This window comes from Amphiura filiformis, chromosome 1, assembly GCF_039555335.1.
Source record: "Amphiura filiformis chromosome 1, Afil_fr2py, whole genome shotgun sequence".
Classification (NCBI taxonomy): Eukaryota; Metazoa; Echinodermata; class Ophiuroidea; order Amphilepidida; family Amphiuridae; genus Amphiura; species Amphiura filiformis.
In genome coordinates, this window is record NC_092628.1 from 7,505,373 (window position 1) to 7,524,179 (window position 18,807).

At 35.5% G+C, this 18,807-nt stretch overlaps 1 protein-coding gene across 1 annotated transcript in view; it reads left to right on the plus strand.

Moving 5' to 3' along the window:
• Window positions 1-17,843, plus strand: part of LOC140155188 (hyalin-like) — a 32,597-nt gene extending 14,754 nt beyond the window's left edge. The window contains exons 8-12 of the mRNA XM_072177930.1: window positions 1,116-1,343; window positions 4,639-4,860; window positions 9,645-9,665; window positions 16,486-16,503; window positions 17,530-17,843. Of these exons, the coding sequence (XP_072034031.1) occupies window positions 1,116-1,343; window positions 4,639-4,860; window positions 9,645-9,665; window positions 16,486-16,503; window positions 17,530-17,843 (803 nt within the window). The remainder of the gene's footprint in view (window positions 1-1,115; window positions 1,344-4,638; window positions 4,861-9,644; window positions 9,666-16,485; window positions 16,504-17,529) is intronic.
• The last annotated feature ends 964 nt before the right edge of the window (window positions 17,844-18,807 follow it).

Below are 18,807 nucleotides of genomic sequence, written 5' to 3' on the forward strand. Positions count from 1 at the left end.
AGAAATAGTTAAGGAATGTCAAGAAATAATCTTGAATAAATCTGAATAAATGAATTTCGTAGTGGATGGGCGACTGAAATCATGTGATGATTCAAGCATCTGTATCCTAGGTCTAGACAGGCACCATATTGCAGGAGGGTTAGAGCTCATAGGTGGAACATTGAAGGTTTTGTAGATTAGGTAAATTGTAATATTGGTAGATTACAACTTTGATATATTAAAATGTTCCCGATTCCCAGTTACTAAATATAAATATAGTACTTTACAAACTGTTCATTTAATTTAAATTTGTGGTCATCACTTTTGTTGCAGTATAGGTATAGATACTCACTCAAACCTTCAATAATGATTTCCCATAATTGACTTTCTGGCCTACTGAACAAAAATAAATCCTTGATATTAATTTTACCTGAAAAAGTTAGATTACATCCTATAAGCAAAAGTCCTTTCATTAGTATTGTTGCCCACTCCCTCCCTCCCTGAAATGTAGGTGTGAAATATTGAAAATTCCAATATTTTATCTAGTTTTTTACAAACGTAATTGGCTTTTTAACTCCCCCCAACTAAAGGACTTCTGTCATTGAAATTTTGCTTGTTCCCTTGATTTGATTATTGGGTATAAAAAAGTCAATTTCCACATTAAGACTAAGAGTACCGTATCATTCGCAAGTTCACACCTCACCATCTTATTTCTGTCAGGAATAAGCCCTTTCACAATTCCAATCGATATCAGAACATTTTGGACAGCATTTTGGGAGATAAACCAGCACATAATTTGTCCAGTATTTTAGTGGCAGTGAACTTCGCAATTTGTAAAAACTTGTGTATTATTTGGTAGTGATGTCGTGCATAAACCTAGGGGTTAAACTAATGAAAATTAGTTGAGCAAGGTTAGAAATACCAATGTTATTAATCATGTTAATGAAACGTGATATTCAAGAAAAGCAACAGTTAGTTTATGAAGTGGTCAATGGGAAAGATGTGGTCATTTTGTTTTGTTGATGTACCAAATGCTGAAGCTCTTAATGCGCGATTGGAATTGCAAAAGGGCTTATTACCAGCATACACCTGTTTATACGATTTGTTTTGTATTTTAAAAAAATCTTTTACAACAGATCAACAAAGTCCATCACTTAACAACTGCCCATCCGACATGTCTGTATCATCTAATCAAGTACACTGGACTGATCCCACTGCAACAGATAATATTGATACATCACCTACAGTGTCCTGTATTCCCCCATCAGGCGAGTTCTTTTCGACTGGAGATACTACCGTAACATGTATAGCTACTGATGATGCTACCAATACAGCTACATGTACCTTTACAGTTACACTTGTTGGTATGATGAGTTTTACTTGCTCTTGAACACATTAATGGCACTATCACTATCAGTGATTTGTGATTTTCAATGATCAGGAAATTTAAAAATTATCAAATATCATATTGTTGCATTTTTGTACAGAGAACGGGGGTGCTAACACACCTACAAGTGATAAGACTGAAAACAACATAATACTGGGAAAACCTCGCAATATGGGGAGTTTTTCCTTTCAAACACTGTAGCTACATATATTTGAATAGTGCTTCACATTTATAAACACTGCTGCTGTTTGTTTTGTTAGGTCGTCTAAAGGAAAAGACCTTATGGCATCACAAGTTGTGTGTGTCTCAGTGTGGCCGCATAGGTCTTTGCCAGCAAATGAGGACACACACTCATTTTTCACATTTGAACCATGGACCACTCTGCAATGGGGGACCATCCTTGGTTCAAGGAGATTTACAATGATCGCAATTGCATGTCTAATGTATTTGCAAAAATATGTCCTCTATCGTACGTGAAATATAATGTCTGCAGTTGCTAGATTAAATTCCATACACTCATAAATACACAAACAAAATGGCGGAAAATGTCCTCGGTTTTAGACGACCACATTTGTATAGTCCTAAACAGATCCATGTTTGGAGGCGATTGCAAACGGCGGTGGGTTTGTGCGTGTGGGGGTGTGTTGTCCATCAACAGGGGCAGTGGGGCAAATGTCCCCTTGGCAAAAATCGGCTATTTGGGCCCCGCCCCCTAATGCAAGGAAATAAGAGAAAGGAGGGAGATACAAGAAAAGAGATGAGAGAGTGAAGGAGGCTGGAAGGAGAGAGGGAGTCCATATGATATGTAGTTATTATTAATATAGCCGTAGCCCAGGATCATTTTTGATCTCTCGATGGTAAAGAAATTCAATGTTGGACAAATCGTTGGTACAAGTGTGCGCACTATTTTTTCACGAGTGCAGTAAAAAGAGTGTATGTTGTCCTTGTATGTGTCCCCAAATAGTATGTTACCCAATTAAGTAGGCTTAAAATATCCTCAAGCCACTTTTCACCTCTTACCACCAACCTACATGTATATACACACACTCAAGTTAATATATTTTCCAGATATTTGAGTGGCTTTTAAAGGGGCAATTTGTGGTGAAATATTTTTACCAATGAGCTTTTATACTTCGTTCAATCTATAAGTGATGAAAATTATACAGTTTTTGTTACATCAGTATTAAAATCTCAACTCACGCTTCTCTACATTTACATATAAGTGCACCAGTCTCGCATTACGCAGCATGCACTTGGTGTATGTGCTGTGTGTTCCATGCCATTCTATGTCAATTCACATAGTTTTGAATCTTGCCACTTACAGTATAATTGAAAAAATGTAATAAATTGGTGATTGCCTCTTTGGAACGACCAGGCTGTTACATTTATATTTGTGTATATTCTCAGTCATCCAGGTAAATAAAATATCAAGTTGATTTAAAAATTAAATCTAGTCAACTGGACTTACTATTTATTGACTGGCGACGTTTCACATCCTATCCTGGATGCTTCCTCAAGCCGTCTGATTTTTCGGCGGCGATTGGTCAGTGACCCGTGACGGGGTCACAGAACTGAGACGTCGAGGGATCTTTTGGATAGCAGAACTGTAGGCCCCCGCTGTTACAGTTACATGCCTATTCATTCAATAGTGTTTCTTTTTATCCCCCTGGCCAGGCCCATTATTTTTAGGAGGTGCAGGGGCTACAGAGTGAGCCTTTTGAACAAGGGCTGAATGATGATGTCAAATAGAAACACTGACTTGAGCGGACATGATTTAGTTTAACTCAGTCAAAAATCACTCAAATCAACCACAATTCCATCTCATCATTTCTTTTTGCAAAACTCGTCACCTTTGAATTACCTGAAGCTATTGCCTGAAGCTAAACCATGGCAGAAACCAGGAAAGAGCGGCTGTCAAGGAAAAACAAGTCTGATAAAACAGCACCAGATTTGTATATCGGAACAACATAAAGATGGCAAGGCAGATACCATGTACTCCCAGCAAAGGGAGCCAATCCAACACAGGGAGCACATTTGAAATCTGTTGTTATGGATCTGTTGCTAAGCAATGACTGATTTCAATGTTTTTATTAAAAAAGCCAGACCTTTTGTGCATTTTCTTCAAAAAGAGCTGATTTTCAACATATTTACAGTAAAAACAGAACTGTTTTGGGATTGGCATTTTGGGGGATGCATCACACCCCCTGGCTACAGGCCTGTCCATGACTCTGTAAGGGAATCATGTGATGGTGCATTCCCTCTATAATGTGTAGGGGTGTACACGTATGTGTAAGGTGTGTGCATAATGTGTATTTCATTTTGTAAGGTTTTTCTTTTTTCTCGATTAGTCCAATTACAATTATTTTATAAAGAAATATAAAGTGATGTTATTAAGGTTGGTCTGAACCCTGGAATTATGGAAACTTTCGGGCCTCATAACTTCTAAATTGTTGGTCTAAAGTATATAAAAGTATACATATTTAGAATGGCAAAGACTTGATAAGTTCATCTGAGAGGTCAAATTTGGGCCAAAATGGCACTTTTGGCTCAAAATCCCTAAAATAATGGTTTTGGCCCACTTCTTTTTGTGCACCGTAACAAAAAATTCTTGAGCCAAAATTTTTTTTGAAACTAATTTTTAAAAACTAGATCAAAATATCTGGGACCCGTTTTTTCATTTTTTTTAATTTCGACTAACTTTGAGAAATTTGCGCCAAAAATGGTCAAAAAATGCTGATTTTTCAAAAAATCATAAAAAGCCCGATTTTGGCACAAATTTCAAATATTTTTGGTGAAATTGGTCAAAATTCCAAAAAATGAAAAAACGGGTCCTAGATATTTTGATCTAGTTTTTAAAAATTAGTTTCAAAAAACTTTTGGCCCAAGAATTTTTTTGTTACGGTGCACAAAAAAGAAGTGGGCCAAAAACCGTTATTTTTGGGATTTTGGGCCAAAAGTGCCATTTTGGCCCAAATTTGACCTCACAGATGAACTTATCAAGTCTTTGCCATTCTAAATATGTATACTTTTATATACTTTAGACCAACAATTTCGAAGTTATGAGGCCCGAAAGTTTCCATAATTCCAGGGTTCAGACCAACCTTAATCAAGACTATTAGTTATGACTTGAGATAATAATCCACATGCAATCATTTTGAGGAACATGAAAAACATTGTAAAATTCTGAAATCTTTTTCAATTCTTCATATTTTAGGTAGTTCAACTTGATCATATTTACTGAATTTTGTTGTTGTTATTTTCTTCCCCAACAGATGTAATACCTCCAACAGTAAATTGTCCAGATAACATCATGTCATCTGAGAATGTTGTAAATTGGATGACTCCAACAGCTTCTGATAGCAGTGGTATTGCTGGCGTGGTCTCATGTGACCCTCCCTCAGGTGGTAGCTTTCCCAATGGCGAAACAATAGTTACATGTACAGCAACAGATGGTGCAGGCAATACAGGGATGTGTACATTTACAGTTACTGTTGGTATGTTACATGATTATTATTTCTTGTATGTGTTACTTTAATAGGCAATGTGGTAGGAATATTTTTATAACTAAAATGGAGGGTAATTTAGATATCTACACTACACTAATTGTACCTACCAGAAAGTACATGCTTAAGGGAAGGGGTATGAACGTTTGGACAGTATTTATTTTGGGACATTAGAGCACATCAGACACATCGAATTGCATTCTGAATACGAAGAATGTCATTCTGATATCAAATAATTTTGATTTTTGAAATTCGCAATTTAATACACATTTTATGGCAAATCATTAAAATTGATATTTTTGATATTTAACAGTACTTGAAGTAAACTTTATAAATCTGATGATTTATACTTAAAGTGTATGTAGGTGGGATGAAAAGCCGATGATCAATTGAAAATTTTGACCTTTCGTATGGAAGATATGGATTTTTTTCCCAAAACACCAAAAAAAATTAGGTCTTTTTGGGAAAAAAATCCATATCTTCAATATGAAAGGTCAAATTTTTCAATTGACCGTCGGCTTTTCCTCCCTGCTACATACACTTTAAGAATATATCATTAGATTAATATAATTTTCTTCGAGGACTGTTATATATCAAAAATTTGAGAAATATCAAATTTTTACAATTTGTCATAAAATTTGTATTATATTGTGATTTTCAAAAAATGAAAATTATTTGATATCAGAAAGACATGCTTCGTATTCAGAATGCAATTCGATAGGTCTGAGGTTCTCTCATGTCCCACAAAAAATACTGTCGATAAACGCTCATTTTAGATCCCTTAACATCAGCTTTTGTTATTACTCGTGAAGTTGTGATGATTTCACATGGTGCTAAATTGGAATCAGAAAACTAATAGCTAATGTTGTCTGACAGTAGAACAAAATGCTTGTGATGAGTGAAATTATTGTGTCAGTGTAGAAACCTAAATTACTCTGAGTTATGCTATTTACTGCTACATAATATTTCAATTTGTTTGTTTGTTTGTTAAAAAACTAGTCAATGTTTCAAGATTGCTGGATGTATTACTTCTAGTAATTAAATAGCAAGAGGCTTCAAATTGTTTATGAATGTGGTCTTCATTTGTAGAGCTACAAAATGGCTGTTAGTCACAAATATGAGGAGATTATTTGAATTCATTATTTTACAGGTTTTACATGGACAATGCCACCAGCTGTATGAGCACTTTTGTAGAAAAACTGTGTTCTTTAAATGTTTGATTTAATATTGTACAGCTTTTAGGCTTTATGAAAACATTGTGTTGGATTAATGCAAGAAAGTCATGTAAATAGTGTTGCTCAATATTTGGTCAAAGCTTTGCTGTGTTTTACTCATAGTTTTCAGATGAAAAATAATGATACAGAGCAATAAAGGCTAAGTTCAATTTAAGTATACATACACAATGTCATTTGAAATTTTCATTTGGATGAACTGCCCTTTCTGGAGTCGTGTTTTCTTGTCCAAGGGAACTTCAAGCTATCTTTATCATTTTACAAGAACACACTTACATGACTACAGGGGTTCCAATTTTGAACGGTCCTCACCAATGTACTGAGGTCTTAAGGGAACAACCCAAAAGTTCGATGAAGTCCTATAAACGAATGTCCTTTCGTTAGGGAGGGAGGGGGTCAAAAAGTCCGATAACGTTTGTAAAAAAGTAATTAAAACATCGGTCAAAGTTCATCTCATCTCATCTCATCTCATCTGTATAGTCAGCAAGACATCATTTCTCGACGCATCACGCTAACTGTGTAAAAACCTCTGAATGATGCTTGCATTAAATTTTTAATTTTTACTTTTGGTTTGGTAGTGGTCTTTAACTGCTGACTTAAAACTCTCAAGACTATTACAATTTACCGCCGATGGAGGGAGCTCATTCCATTCTTTTACAGTCGTTGGGAAGAAGGAGTCTCTCCAAGCCGCCACCTTCCATCTCATAGTCTGGTATTTTTGGTTATGTCCTCTCGTCTGTCTGTTTGTCTTCACAACGTAGTTTTGTAGGTCAATGTCAACCAACCCGTTGAACATTTTATAAAACATAGTAACTCTGGCAATCTTCCTTCTGGTCTGCAGAGGCTGCCAGATGAGGTCTGCCATTAACTGGGTGACAGTTCCAGGCATACGGCTGTACTCTTTCATGCAGAAACGAGCCGCTTGGGTCTGCACTTTTTCCAAAGCGTTGATATTGTGTTTTACATGGGGATCCCACGCTGAGGTAGTAAAGGACGAACAATGGCTTGGTAAGCAGTGACTTTCACCTCCTGCCTGCAGTCAGCAAGGTTTCTCTTCAGAACACCCATTGCTCTCTGGGCCTTTTTGATACTAAGACTGGTCTGTGTTCCCCAATTGAGAGTGTTGGTAATTTCTACTCCCAGATAAGGGTGAGATGTCACACTCTCCAGCTGCTGCCCACATAAAGTGTAGTAACGCTTGGTTGGAGCCCTGGTTGCTATGGACATTGAGGCACACTTGCTGGGATTAAAACTCATTAGCCAGTCCTCTTGCCATTTCTCTAAGGTTTGGAGATCCTCTTGCAAAATACTGGTGTTTCCACTGCCGTCAATAGGAGTATAGAGTAAACAATCGTCTGCAAACAGTCGACAAGTTGACCGCAGTTGATTAGGCAGATCATTTATATACAGCAAAAACCACAACGGTCCTGTTACCGTACCCTGTGGTACGCCAGAAATATCTGTAGCTGGATCAGAAGCTTGTCCATCTACCAGGACGCGCTGGGAACGGTCAGTTAAAAAGCTCTCCACCCACTTGAGTAGGCTTCCGGTTATTCCATAATGGCTGAGTTTATAAAACAGTCTACGATGGGGCACTTTGTCGAAGGCCTTTGAAAAATCTAAGATGGCAACGTCGACTTCCTTTTTAGAATTGAGTTCACTAGCAATGTCATGATTGGTTAGGATGAGTTGTGTTTCGGTGGAACGTTTCGCCCTAAACCCATGCTGCTGGTCGGTGAGAATGTTATACCTCTCCAGATGACCCATGACATGACTGTGGACTATGTGTTCGAGAATTTTGCAAACCACCACAGTCAATGAAACTGGCCGGTAATTACTGGCGTCTGCTCTGCTGCCTTTCTTGAAAAGGGCTGTTATGTTGGATTCTTTCCATTGAGTAGGAACTTCTCCTGAGGTTGTTTCTTTTGAAACAACCTTTTGCTTACATATTTTCAACATTCTTAAAACTTGTTATTATTTTGCAAGCTTCATTAAGAAATACACTGCAATCACCATTATGATTTGTTTTGCTTGTGAATAGATTTTGTGTAGCTTATTCATTTTAATAATAATTGCATGACATACTTGTTGTAGCCTCTTATTCCATCATGCATGATGCATGTGTTACTGTTGGCAACATTCCCTAATGAGACCTTTTGGACCTATCCTAGTGTTTCTGTATCTAATTTTGGTTTAGTTTTTTATTATTTTATTCAATTTTATTTAAGTAAACTTGTAACAAAACTTAACATCATGTTTAAGGGAACAAACGTTTCTGCTATGCTCTGATCAAACATTGATGATATTTTGACCCACTCCTGGTTTTGATACAGATGGGGAGGGAGAGGGTCAGCTATGAAACAAAACAAGTTACGCTTTTAGAATGTCATCGATCTTTTGGTTTCTTTCCTAATGTTCATCATAATCATTTATATGACACCATATTAGTACTGCATCAAAATCACCATCAAACTGTAAGCCAGGTGTTTCTCAACCATGTTTTGAATATGACTCCATATCTTGAGTCAATCCATTCATAGTCCCATCAATATGACTCTATATCTTGAGAGTCAATCCTCTCATAGTCCCATCAATATTGCTTCATATCTTGAGTCAATCCGCTCATGGCACATCAATATGACTCCATATCTTGAGTCAATCCACTCATGGCCCCATCAATATGACTCCATATCTTGAGTCAATCCGCTCATGGCACATCAATATGACTCAAGAGTCAACCCACTCATGGTCCCATCAATATGACTCCATATCATGAGAGTCAATCCGCTCATGGTCTCATCAATTGTGTTACTTTTCTGCATATTTTCTTGATATACCAAACCCCTTACCACTATGAAGTTGTTTATAAACGATTTTTGAAAAGAGTTATTATATAAGTATATGGAAAAGCCTACTTCGTGCAACTGTGTTTTCCATTGCTACTTACGGATGCGAGTCTTGGGCCAAGAATGACGGGAAAAAAGTTGATGCTTATGAGATGTGGTGTTACAGGAGGCTTCTGCAAGTGACATTGAAAGACAGGAGAACAAATTCGTGGATCCTAGACAAGATTGGTACAAGTCTAACCATCAGAAACGGCATAATGGAGAGAAAGCTGAAGTACTTTGGCCATGTTGTCAGGAAATATGGAGATGTAGAAAAACAAATTTTACAAGGGGCTATGGAAGACCGACGAGGAAGGGGACGTCCACCAACATCTTGGACTAATGACGTGAAGCTTGTTTTTAACCAAGGAATGTAAGGTGCAACTTGGCATCAGATCGAGTGAGATGGCATACTCTTGCGAAGACCACAACAGCGCTACACAGCGCCTCCTGACAAACGGGGAGAGAGAATTTACTTTGCGCTGCGATCAACAGTCAATATTAACGTGAAAATATACAATGATGCCACGAGTCATGAACTCACAAGGACCAAAAATTTAAAAGCTAAAAAAATGTTACGATTAGGCTAATTATCCAGTAGTTCAGATGTTCTTTGTGACTCATGAAGATCTATTCTTTGTCTTATTTCATTTTGCAGCTGTCACTGATCCAAATTCGGGTAAGTGCATAAGTGTGATGAGTGGAAGAATTAATTGAATGTTAAATATAAGTTAATTTTATTTACTTCATCCCAGCAAACACAAACACGTTTTAAAAACATTTAAAATAAGTTATATTTTGGGTTTTGGTTTAGGTAAAAACGTTTTAATAACATTAAAATGTCGGTTATATAAAAGTCATGGTAACGTTTTAAAACGTTTTGTATGAAAACACACTACAACAATATTTTTAAATGTTTTCAAAAAATGTTATTGTAAACTATTTTTGCACAAATTTTTGCCAAATATTGTGTCAATACTTAAATAACATTATGTTAAAATATTTGAACCCAGCAAACACAGAAATGTTCTTAAACTGTTTTTTTTTCAAAATCTTTTAATAACATTTAAATGTCGGGTTATATAAAGGTCATGAAACCGTTTCAAAAGGGGGGTGAACAGGAGCTGACTACAAGGCGACATGATATCTCAGATATAATAACTGGAATTTGATAATTGTAGATGCTTTTATTCCATGATAGGAATGCATTCAAATGATATTATCAATCAAATTTTAATTATTGTTTTATGCTTTATAATGTCTAAAAGACATAGGATAAATAAGAAGGCAAGGTTACCTTCAACGGGAACCGGTTTTCGCCTGCGCAATATAGCCAGGCTCATCAGCCGCACAGTTAAACTGTATCAGGGATAAAGTATAATTAAAGCATATAAACTTCACACAAGTACTCCCCGAGTTTTTTTGATATCTTTTATTCACAAGAATTCTTGTGACAATAATTTGTTAAAATAAATTGTAGGGTAGTTACTTGTTTTCAGCATAATATTTAATAGCCAATGGCTTTCTATGGATATACCAATCCTTCAAGATGAGTTAGATTGACATTTTTGAGTTTTCACATTGGATATTCTCTATGATTTCGAGATGTTTCTCAGAGACTGAGGTTTAAAAGAGCCACTTTCAAGTCATTTGGTAATTATTTATTTTAATTATGGGATATTTGACTTGTATAGACCATTTGGTGTCTGGGATTATGATATATTGCAACTCTGTTGTATGAGATTGCTACCCTTTGTCGAATCTTGGTCTTTTTGAAGTTTCAAGTGGCTCTGAAAAGAGCCGTTTGTTTTGCATACACTGACTGGTTCCTGTGCAAGTTATTTTTCCACGGATATTTCCGTACACGGCAGATATCATGACTAGACCCACCTGTGGTATGGAACTTAGATCAAACATTGAGTTCTTACATTCAGGCCTTATTTCATTAAAGAGAACTTGTTAATTCGTGCGGTACAATGTGCATTAGACTCACCGTGTATTACAATACACAGCGGTAATGCTGATGTTAACATGTCCGCTCAAATTCTCTACTTTTGGCCGGTCTGTCAAATATTTCCAGTCTGATCATGAATCTCCATGTGAGGATAAATAGTCCAAGTCTTGTCATTGATTCTTGTGTGTGTAATCTTTACTCTAGCATTTAAATTGCGAGAGCAGTTTCGCCGTAATGCACGCAGTACAGTGCTGCCGTCTCTATCGCTGTGTGATTGCATAGTGTGCGCCAAGTTTTGGCGCAAACGATAATATCTCCCAATGCGGACGTGATTGAAATCAATCACTTCCAAACTCGCCAACCTTTTACAACTTGTGCTAGTTTGTGTTGATATTTTTTGTGTTTGTTTGCTTTTCCTTGATATTCAAGGTGCAAAATCTTACTGGATGCTTTGAGCTATCAATCTCCCATGAAATGGTAGCATTCGATCGGTTGAAATGTGTAGGATAATTAAAATACATCCATTTTAAGGTGTATATTATTTTGATGTTTTTTCACAAATGCCCCATTGATTTCAATGGTTATTTTGAATTTAGTAAGAGATCGAAGTTATAATAGGCCACCTTCAAGTCATTTGTTAGTTATGAATTTTTATTATGGGATATTTGACTTGTATAGACCATCGGTGTTTGGGATTACGATATATTACAACATCAATGCATAATGTTGCTACCCTATGTTACCTAGTGGTCTTTTTGATGTTTCGGTGGCTCTGAAAAGAGCCGTTTGATTTGCATGCAGTGATTTGATTTTTTGGTAAAACACAACAAGTTTATTTTTGTTTTAACTCATCCAAATGGATTTTGGTTTCTTATTCACAAGTATGCATTTTTCTTATTTATTTGTCTTTTCAGTTATGATATTGTGCATGTAGTTATTTATATAAATATTTGTTTTCAAAACCCGAATTTTTTCGGGAAGAAGAAACCAAAAATTTTTTTTTTTGGTTTCTTCTTCCCGAAAAAATTATAGTCCCAGGTCTTATGAGGAGTGTGACCCCGGTGGGGAAATTATTTTTATTATATTCTTTACTTTGTTCTCTTTCATTTGACACCACTCGAGGGTACACACCTTCTTGGCATTTTGAGATATAAAAATTACCCATATGAATATTGACCCATGGCTTATTATGAGTGCCACCCCTGGGTGGGAAAATATTGTTATTATATTCTTTACTTTCATTTCACACCACTTGGGGTTCATACCTTCGTGGCATTTAAAGATATGCCCATTTCAGACCAAAAGGTATACTCAGTAAGTTAGTAAGTAAGTTAGTAAGCAAGTAAGACTAACTAACGATGATTTTCAATCTATTTCATCTGGGGTTGTTCCAGAAAAGTTAAAAATAGCAAAGGTTGTACCAATTTATAAAAAGGATGATGCCGAGCAATTGTCAAACTACCGACCAATTTCACTTCTACCATGTTTCTCTAAAATTTTAGAAAGACTTGTGTTTAACAGATGTGTTGATTATATTGATGCCCATGAAATCCTTAATGACAAACAGTTTGGGTTTCGCCCCAAGCACTCAACCTATATGGCTATTTTACAACTTGTAGATAAGATCAACAATGCCGTTGAGACAAACGAAACTACAATAGGTATTTTTCTTGACTTATCAAAAGCATTTGATACCATTGATCATAATATACTTTTGCATAAATTGGAACATTACGGATTTCGTGGAATTGCATTAGAATGGTTTAAAAGCTATGTATGTAATAGGAAACAATATGTTTCATATAACTCATGCGAGTCTAAACATAAAGATATTATCTGCGGTGTTCCCCAAGGGTCGATATTAGGCCCTCTACTCTTTATACTTTATGTAAATGATATAACCAACACTTCAAATGTTCTAGATTTTATCCTTTTCGCTGATGATACAACTATTCTGTACTCGCATCCCAACATTAAAAATCAAATCAATCTTATAAACGAAGAACTAAAAGAAGTTAACAATTGGTTCAAAGCTAACAAATTATCAGTTAATGCTAGCAAAACGAACTATATGATTCTTGGAACTCCGCATATGGTATCAAATATTGATAAATCTGATATAAATGTAACTTTAGACAATACCTGTTTGGAGAGAGTTAAACATACCAAATTCCTAGGTGTGTTAATTGACGAATGCCTTACATGGAAACATCACATTGATTGTGTGTCCAAAACAATTGCTAGAAATATTGGTGTAATAAATAAACTTAAACACTTTGTCCCTAACCGTATATTATTCACTCTTTACTGCACCCTTATCTTGCCGTATTTAAACTATGGTATACTTATCTAGGGAAATACTTGTAAATCCTATTTAGACAAACTTGTTAAGCTGCAAAAGTGGGCAATAAGGACAATTTCTAAAAGTCACTATAGAAGTCATGCTGCACCCATTTTTGCCAAATACAATGCTTTAACCGTCATTGATTCTGAATTGGGTGTTTTTATGTATAGATACTCCGTGAATGAGCTACCTTCCTCATTTAAATATTACTTTAAGAAACGGTCTGATATCCACAACTATTCGACAAGACACTGTAGCAACTACAATCTAACTAAAAATAAGAAAACATTTTCGGATCATTCTGTTCGTACTAGCGGTCCATATCTTTGGAATACACTAGAAAATGAATTTAAGCAATATAAATCAGTTAAGCATTTCCGTAATCAATTTAAGCAAAAGCTAATTTCAACTTACGTTTGATTTTTTTTTCTTCTCTTTTGAGCAATTAAAACAAATTTAACCTTTGGTTTATAAATTTCTTTGAGCCCCGTCCTTGTCTTGTTCCGTAGTTGTACTATTTGGCTGGGTTTTTTTTTATAGGGGAAGGCATTTTACAGGCCTATTTTGGCCTTCCAGCCTTCTCCTCCATAATATGTCTTGTTAATTGTTGTAATTAAGTTATTTTTTTTTATTTTGATGTATTTTGATATTTTAATATTGTCTGATTTTGATGTATGTAATTATGTATTTATTTGATATGGAAATAAATGATGAATGAATGAATGAATGAATGAATGAACATACACTGATATAGGCTGATACCATTTCATGGTTCAGCATAAACCTGTTGGATTCTGCACCGTGAAGATGAATTTTTTGCAGATCAAAAATGGTAAAAAATGAAACAGTTGATTTAAATTGGTGATTTTTTTGAAAAAAATCATGTGATTTAAATCGCGATTTAAATCAACCTGATTTAAATCAAGCAAGCCTGACTGCACTACATTAGTATTAGTTTAGTATATACAATCTCTCCTAGTCATGATTGCCCATTTTCTCACTTTTTGTTTGTTTTAGCCACTTATTTTGGCTACATTACCTCATAACCCTATCCTGTCATTATATTACCAGGAACTGACTAACTAAACCAGTAACATTCGCCGATCAATGAACCTTTGTGAACATAGTAGTTTTTGAACATGTGTTACTTTGCCGCAGGTTAAGGGGGAATAATACCCTGATTTTCATCAGTACCCCTCTTCTTTTTTTGCTTGCAAATTTATCAAGTACACATATATGTTCATCACCCCATGTCCTGAACTTATAAAATATATCTACATACAAAGTGCTTTTAAATCATTTTAGTAAGTCATTTTAGCCCTATATATTTTTTTGTTTACTGTATCCTAGTAACTCAGATCTGTGTTTCATAACAAACCATAATTTATTCTTTTCAACATGTTCAAGTAGGGTACATGAATAGAATACATTAAATCCTTTGTTATACTTTCTATAGAAAATCAAAGTGGTGCATGCAAAATATAACACTGAATAAATTAAATAAACACTTATACAATGGATGCATAGTCATTAGTCAATTTAATACTATAATGTGTTGTTAGGAGAAGAAAAGGCTATTAGGTCATCGTATGTCAGGTTATAGGTCAATTGGTTCAGGTCAAATTTAAGCATCAACTTTGAATACACATGTGAGAGTCTGTGATATCATAATGAGGCATAATTTTGATATTCTGTCTTTAACTGGATATATATCGAGAAGTGCAAGGTGGATATACTAATATACCTTGGGATGTAAATGGTGAGTACAATTTAGAATGCCTAGTTGAGATGGATTTCACAAATAAATATAAAATAGTTACCAAAATCACAAAACTTAAGCTTACGGGAAAACTACCCAATATGGCGGTATAGGTGACAAGAAATACAATTTTTTTCAACATTGCTGTAGTATGGTGGTGGTAACCTGTTACCTATGGCTTAATTAAGTTTCAGTGAAATAATGTCGCAAGTTAAAAATACAAAATATAGCTCAACATTGAAAATAGAAGCATTTTAACCAGTTCCTTTTTTGATAGTTGTGGAGCACCAAGTTCATGAAGTCATAAAAGAAATCAGGAACCACTTATTCCCATTTTACATATCAACTTTATTTCCCTAATGTGTTAGCAACACATATCCAAAATTTTAACGAAATCCGTTGATAGTAAGCTTTCCAAAATGAAGTGAATTTAAATCATCAGTGATGTACCCCTTTTGGCTTCTATTTTTAAAAGCATGTAAGCTACATTGATACCGATGCCACCAATAAAACGAGAAGATTTGCCACTTCATTTTGCATACCACTTTGTCCAATTTTTTTTTGTAATTTCTTCACAAAATGCAAAAAAATGCAAAAAAAATCAATGGGTGTAGTACCCCCTTAATGAATTTGGTCTCATTTGAAAGATTGTTCCTTCACAACAGTATTGAGAGAATAATTGATATTTGCTATCACTGTATATGGGTAGGACACCCTGCAGCCTATAACTCCTTAAATTCACAGGCACTACTACATGTAGAAGTAAACACCAGGTTATCATGGAATTGATTCCCGATGAAGGTGAAAACTCAAATGAAATTTATCAATGTACAGTTGCTGTGAACGGTAGTGAAGTCATTGATATTCAACAGAAGCGAAATGGTCCTTCGAGTTCAAGATTTCCATTTTGTTGAAAATTGAGATGGGTGCATTAAGGAGGCATACGCCTAGGAAAAACATGCATATTAACCCTAACCCTATCCGTGGTTTTTTTGCTATCGGAAGGGAAAGAAGGAACGAAAAAGGAGAGAAGATGAAGAGAAAAGTCACTTGGCACCCTCGGGATTCGATCATCTGACCCCTCGCATGCCACGCAGAAGATCACCAGCATGTAGCCACACAGGTGACGTTGGCCCAGCCAACGATTCCTTGGGTATAATTATATGACTTGGTCTGATTGCGTCATCAAGTCCCGTGGAATGCATGCACGCAGAGTGGTTTTAATAGTGAGCTTTTAATAGTGAGACCTAGTTAGGTTAGGGTTAAGGTACATGCAGGGATCATGTTCAATAACTAGTCATTGAGAATTTGTTCAAGTATCCTGTTCTACAGACTTATTGAATGCCATCACCCCTCCCCCTGTAATTAGTGTTTCAGATTTTGTTTGTGATTCATGAAGATTAATGTCTTGGTTTTTTTACCTTTCTAAATATCTTTTGCAGCTCTGAATGCAGATTCAGGTAAGTGGCATCAATTTAAACAATGAGAGAACTAAATGTAATAGAACTATATAATCTTTACTTTTTCTCTCACATTTTTCTCTTATATTCGCATACCAGTATGTGACACAATCAAGCAAAATTTGTTTATCGAGAAAAATTATTTTAAAGTGTGATCAAAAGTAGTGTAGTATGTCTGTTTGTTTCCTGCAACATGAAAAATACAAGAACCATGAATCAATTTTCCAAGGGATTTCCAGCTCACAGATGGATGAGCCTGTAAAAATGATAAGAATACTTGTAATTGAAGTGAAGGGATGCTTAAGGGTGGTCTTAACCCTGAAATTATGGAAACTTTCGGGCCTCATAACTGCTAAATTGTTGGTCTAAAGTATATAAAAGTATACATATTTAGAATGGCAAAGACTTGATCAATTTATCTTTGAGGCCAAAATGCTCATTTAGGGGCCAAAATTATTTTTTTAAATGTTTTTTTTTTTGGCCCAATTCGTTTTCATTCAACGTAACAAACAAATTCTTGGGCCAAAAATTGTTTTTTTTATTCATTTTTAAAAACTAGTTAAAAATATCTAGGAACCGTTTTTTTTTTTTTTTTTTATTTTGACCAACTTCACCAAAAACATGAAATTTGGGCGAAAATCAGGCTTTTTTTCATGATTTTCTTTATTTTTCCAGGTAACTGGTATGTTATGATTGTGGGATGATTGAATTAGCCAATCAGGACCCCACTCCCGTGTTTACTCACTGTAGCGGACAAGAGTGGTCCATGCTTCTCTGAACGCTAGTGTAATTAGCACTACACATGCTTAAGTCAGTCACTTTTGGGCACAATGAAATGAAAGTCAAAACTGTTTATTAACACACATACATGTAAATATTAAAACTACAGTATATCTGAAGTCAAAATCATCCTAAGCTGAAAGGTTTGGATGGTAATTTTATTTGGAGAGGGGAGCTAATTAGGTCCAATACAGCACATAAATAATTATAGTAATCTGTTCATCATTCTCTACATATACATTCCAGCTTTTACAGTGAGCAACTGCCCTGTTGGTGTGGGTTACATTCCAATTGACGCAACTGGTGATGGCCCAGCAACCTGGATAGAACCAACAGCAACATCAACTAATGGAGGTGTCACACGTATAGCTCGAACTCATCAACCAGGGGACACATTCATATTCAATCAAAACACTCAAGTGACATACCAGTGGGAAGATGCTGCAAATAAATTTGCTACCTGTCAGTTTACTATCAGACTACAAAATGCAGGTGAGAATTATCCGAAAGGAGTTATATCTTATTTAAGGATAGCTGTTCCACTCTACAAGTATTCATAAGTAATCAAACAAAATGCATCAAGTGTCATTAGATATAAGTTTTTGGAACAGCACAAACAAGAAGCACAGTTTGCTATTCATCAGGAGATAGGTTTAGGCATGTAACATTGGTATTCCAAGGGGGCAAACCGGGGGGGGGGGCAAACTTGAAAGCTGGCCATTGTCAGAAGAGTGTTGTCTCAATTACAGGAGAAAGAGCGTCTAATTTCCGAGAGGGCAGACTGACCTCCTGAAATTTTTTTAATGGGGTAGTTATGCCCTTGGACAAGTTTTTACATATGTATATCTATCGATTCCATTACTAATGTAGCAAGGGCTAGATTCCATTTCAGATAAACTTTATCCCACATGTTTATTTTGCAATTTACAACCGTAGGACATAATGCAAACCAACTGACAGCTATACTTTGCTTTGGTATCTCCATCACCAAAACTAACGTTGTCATCACAGCAAAAATATAGTTTGAGGTGCTGGAGGCATGTCATATGCTCTTCAATCTTATTTACATATTATGTTATATAAATTATTTAACTGTTAAACTGTTATGTAAGTGTATTACTACTGTCATTTGTTTTTTTTTTCCTCTGAAAACCATTGTGTTTATAGTACTCTAGTTACATCACCACCCATAGGTAGAGTGGACGTGCAACAACAGATTGTTCATATCTGGTATGGTAGCACAATAGCACAAAATGGGCTCTATACAAATTTTCCTGAAAGATTAACAAATAAGCAAGTAAACAAACAAAAAGAAATATATTGGTGACCATTGAATTTTCAAACTACTGGATCGGGAAGACTATCAAGTTTTACCAAATTGTGCCCTAAAATTAGCCCAAAAATGTCCATAAACTTTTAAAATATAGTCCAAAGGAATTCGGATTTCTTTTTATTATATGTAAAAACACAGCAGTGTATTTAAAACTGCATAAAAATGCCACATTGATGTACTCATACACTTCA